Source organism: Tupaia chinensis, unplaced genomic scaffold, assembly GCF_000334495.1.
Source record: "Tupaia chinensis unplaced genomic scaffold, TupChi_1.0 Scaffold000226_1, whole genome shotgun sequence".
Lineage (NCBI taxonomy): Eukaryota > Metazoa > Chordata > Mammalia > Scandentia > Tupaiidae > Tupaia > Tupaia belangeri.
The window spans coordinates 5,656,034-5,660,545 of record NW_006159701.1 but is presented as its reverse complement, the minus strand read 5'-3'; the positions used below and the strand labels follow the sequence as shown (position 1 = coordinate 5,660,545).

The 4,512-nt window shown below is 48.6% G+C and overlaps 1 protein-coding gene across 2 annotated transcripts in view; it reads left to right on the top strand.

The window, feature by feature from the left end:
* The first annotated feature begins 276 nt into the window (after positions 1-276).
* PES1 (pescadillo ribosomal biogenesis factor 1) overlaps positions 277-4,512 on the top strand; it is an 18,125-nt gene continuing 13,889 nt past the window's right edge. Inside the window, exons 1-3 of one of the 2 annotated variants that reach the window (XM_006147927.3) lie at positions 277-389; positions 3,247-3,326; positions 4,078-4,231. In XM_006147927.3, coding sequence (XP_006147989.1) covers positions 366-389; positions 3,247-3,326; positions 4,078-4,231 — 258 coding nt within the window. In that variant the 5' untranslated portion in view covers positions 277-365. The remainder of the gene's footprint in view (positions 390-3,246; positions 3,327-4,077; positions 4,232-4,512) is intronic. The other variant, XM_006147926.3, reaches the window with a different exon arrangement.

Here is a 4,512-nt window from a genome sequence, read left to right as displayed (position 1 = left end):
CCCTCTCTATCCCAACATGCAACGGGGCTCGCACTGTGAGCGATTGATATCAGGGTGACTATGAAAATGCCTGAATGCCCATAGTCGTTTAAACATTTAAATTGGAACCGATTGACGGGTGGGGATGGTCTAGAAGCAGCGGTGTTAGTTTTTTTTAATTTGATTATAACTCAGACTCAAGAAGGATTTGGAGAAAAATCGAGGAGGAAAGCCCTATTTTCCTCTCCTGCATTCGTACAGGCACTTAACTAGACAGCCCGTACAGATCAGCGTTGTGGGGCCTTCGGGGTCCTGGGCACGGCACGTGCTGAAGGAAGTGGCGCTGTCTCTCTGCGCGGAGCTCGTTAGTCCCTAAACGTGGAGCCATGGGAGGCCTGGAGAAGAAGAAGGTGGGTGGCAGAGACCCCGGGGTGCGGGAGTGGAGGTGGCGGAGCCCAGTTCTTTTCCAGGCTTCGGCTCTTCTTGAGAATAGGAAAGTCAGGATCAGCACGACTGGAGGCAGCTGCGAGAAGGCCCTTAGGAGAAGATGGGCGAGGACGGCAGTAGTCGTCCGGTGAAATCCGGGAATTAACTCTGGGATTGTTTTTACGGAAAGAACTATGGAGGAGTTAAGCTTACCCTACATAGTAATACCTCCAAAGCCTGAGACCTCGGTGTACTGAAAGGGTGATGGTAAGCGTTATGCAGAGTTCACCCTCAACGTGGAGTGCATCGTTTCTTAAGACCTGTTTCTTTTTTTCTTTTTCTTTCTTTCTTTCTTTCTTTTTTTTTTTTTTTTTCAGTTAAAGCAGGCCCTGTTCCGGATACTGGGTATGAAGTTGTAAACAATCAGATGTGGTCGCTGCCTTCCCTGAACCCTTTCTAGTGGGGAAGAGGAACACACACTTAAACAACCAAAATGATAACAGATTGTTAAATAGACTGTGAAGGAAGTCAAGGAGGAATAGAGGGGGAGACTATAAAGGGATACTTTTTTTTTTTTTTTTGAGAGAGATTTTTGCTATAGGGCGCATGTGCTCGCCAGAAAGAGACAGAGAGACAGCGAGAAATCACCCCCTGGGGGGGATGGCCACGCCGGCAATTCCTTCTCCTCCATTCTCCTCTCAGGATCTTGGGCATGCACGCAGAGGCGCCTGCTTGAGTTTAAGCCACTGGGTCCAGGACTTGAACCGTGGTCGGCTACATGAGAGTCCAGTGACATAGCCATTATACCAGCTGCTGGTCCCAAGGGATACTTATTTTAATGTTGTCTTGGAAATTGTCTTTGTGACTTAACATTTCAGTTGAAAGAGTAGAACTTTTTTTTTTAAGAGAGATTTTTTGGTATAGGGTAGAACACTTGCTGTAGGGACAGGGACACAAAGTGGGAAATCACCCACCACGGGGGGGGGGTGGGGGTGGTGGCCATGCTGTAGTCCCTTCTCCTCCATTCTCCTCTTAGGATTTTGGGCATGCACTCACATGAGCCTGGCATGAGCTTCAAGCTGCTGAGTCCGGGACTCAAACTCTGGTCCACTGCGTGGGAGTCCAACGACATAACCATTATGTCACCTGTTGGTCCCTCCACTTAAACAGTTTTTAAAGCTGAGTTTCAGAACAATCTTGGCCATTAGGGCCAAATAATTCTTTGTTGCAGGGAGGGCTGTCATATGCATTGTGGGATGTTCAGCAACATCCCAGACTTAATACCTAGTAGATGCCAGTAGCACTCAACAGCCAAAAGCGTCTGCAGATATTGTTGAATTCCCCCTGACACTTACGCATATGTGGAAAGTAAGATTGCTCTGTTGAGAACTACTTACATCCTTAACATTTAAAAGGACAATCTTGGTTTCAGATATGTGTAACCTAGGGCAATAGAAAACACTTTTAATGAAAACTCAACTTGTCGAGGCAGCCTAAACTCATCTTTGTATCCTCAGGACTTAGCATGGACCAGATTCTCTTTTTAAAAAAAATGCACATGTTTGAAGAAAAAAATAAGTGAAGGGTGTGTTTCATGGCCATGGAGTTATTTATGAACAGAGCCCTGAGGAGGCTGTAGGTTTGCTTCTTTACAGCTGGACCAGGCCATAGAGACCTTTGCTGTCTTATTCCAGAGGAAGCTCTTGTTTGGAAAAAAACATGGTTGGTAGACATCGTAGAGTGTGTGGTACGGTGTGCTGCTGCTCTGTCTGGGACCCAGAGATGTGAACTGAGGCAACATCTTAGTACCGCAGACATCAGGTGGTTACACAAGGCAAGAGGCTTCTTGGGGGCAGGTAGAGACAAGGCCTTTGTCTTTGTTGTCCTCATAGCACCCAGTTTACTGCTTTGCACATGGAAGAGGCCTTTTGCTGTCTGTTGAATAAATAAATGGGGAAAGGGAGACACTGTGTGGCTTAGAGCATGCGTTTGTCAAACAGAATGATATCACTCCCAAGGGATCAAAAATTGATGATGGAGGTGTCTTAGATATTACAGTGGTTCGTGCTCCCCCACAGGACCTCATAATGTAGAGATCTGGAGTATATCTGTAGTATTGGCATTTCATGGGGCTTTTTTGTCTAAAAGGTCTCCTCATGGTGGTGAGGAGGTTACAATTAAAAAGAAGAAAGAGATCAAAAGAAGGGATGACACTGACTCAGCAGTTGGTGTTCAGGTTCTGAGCTCAGACCTGGGTTTGAATCTAAGCCCCAACTCTTAGAATGCTGTGTGTCAGGGCCAGCAGGTGGTATGGTGCTTAAGGTGCAGGATTCCCACATGGCAGACTGCAGTTCAAGTCGCAGACCTGGTGACTTGAAAATCACAACATACAGATAAGTAAATGATTAAAAAGAAAGAAAAGTCTTTCTGTGGGGGGAAAAAAAAGTGTACCTTGGGCAGCTTATTTCACTGAACTCGCTTCTTCCTATGTGAAATGGGGGTCCTAGTGGCACCCTTCTCACAAGGTTGGGGGTTAAATTAAATAACATGTGGAAAGCTCTGATGGTGATGGCCAGTACTTGGAGCTGCTGCCTAAGTGCTTGACACAGTGCCCAATCCCTAGAAGCCACCTAGTCATCCGCATTGTACGGGAGCGTGTGTGTCCACAATGCCAGCAGGAGCAAGGGCAGCACAGGAGTGCCCACCCAGGCAGGCTGGCTCCCTCCCAGCAGTGTCTTGGCCACTTGGACAGAAAGTCCCCTAGGACTTAGGCATGGCCAGGGTTCCGTGGCAGTCACTGCAGTCGTTGCTAATGGGAATTGTCTTTTTTTCCTTCCCAAGTATGAACGGGGCTCTGCCACCAACTACATCACCCGAAATAAAGCCCGGAAGAAGCTGCAGCTGAGCCTGGCTGACTTCAGGTGAGGTTGAAGAGAACTGTAATTGGGGGACTTTGGGGTGCCCCAGGCAGTGAATTGCATGGTGAAAATAGCCATATCCCTGTCTTCCCTGAGTTGCCTTGAGGTCTCTCTTACCTGGCCTTGTTCAGTGAGTCTCCCTTTGTCAGGTGTGGTCTGAGGGGAAGCTAGAGAACTGGGCTGTCAGAATGGGCCAGCTGGATTGGGCTGGGTCTTTGCCACCCACCCCCTCACTTGCGGCAGAAGAGACCCAGATATTGCAACTAGGGGTTCTCATTCCAGGGAGTCAGATCCAGACTTGTCTAGGGCCCATGCAGGGCCCTGGCATTAGGCTAGCGCTGACCTCCACCTGGCCTGGCACACATCCATTCCTCAGATGCACCCATCTCTGTCCAATTTTGTGACCTTTGTTCCTCCTCTTGGGCCTGGGCATGCTGCAATCCATTCTCCTCCATTTCTCCCTCCTTCTGGGATACTGTGGGTACACACATGTACCTGGTATGTTTCTCAAGACTCCGAGTCCAGGACTTGAACCATGTAGCTGGCTATGCAGGCTCCAGCCTCCTTATCTATCAGGCCATGGGCTGCAGTATGTATTTGCCAGGGAACTCATGATGGATGCCTGTGTGAGATGCATGCTCTCTGGGGACGGGCCCATTTTCCCCGTTCACTCCGTTCAGTTACTCTCCAGGCCCAGCCTCAGAGCCAGTGTTCTATACCTTTCCTGACAGGATGAACGGCTTCTGTCTTCCAGGCGGCTGTGCATCCTCAAAGGCATTTATCCCCATGAGCCCAAACACAAGAAGAAGGTTAACAAGGGTTCCACAGCTGCCCGCACTTTCTACCTTCTCAAAGATATCAAGTTTCTCCTTCATGAACCCATCGTCAACAAGTTCCGGGAATACAAGGTGAGGCCTGTGCCTGGGCGCTAGGGTCGGGATGGGGCCCCTCACAACTCTGTGACCTGTAGCTGACCATGGGCAGGCTACTTACCCTCCCTGACCAAGCCTGCCTCAAAGGTAGGTAATTTCTTCCTCACAGGGGGGTCGTAAGCATTAACTGAGATCCTGCCTGGGGCAGCCATTTGCACAGAACATGGCAGGTGATGAGTGCTTTACCTTCATCAAGTTTTCCCCGATTCTTTTTTTTTTTTTTTTTTTTTTTTTTTTGGGGGGTTTCTGTGTGGGGG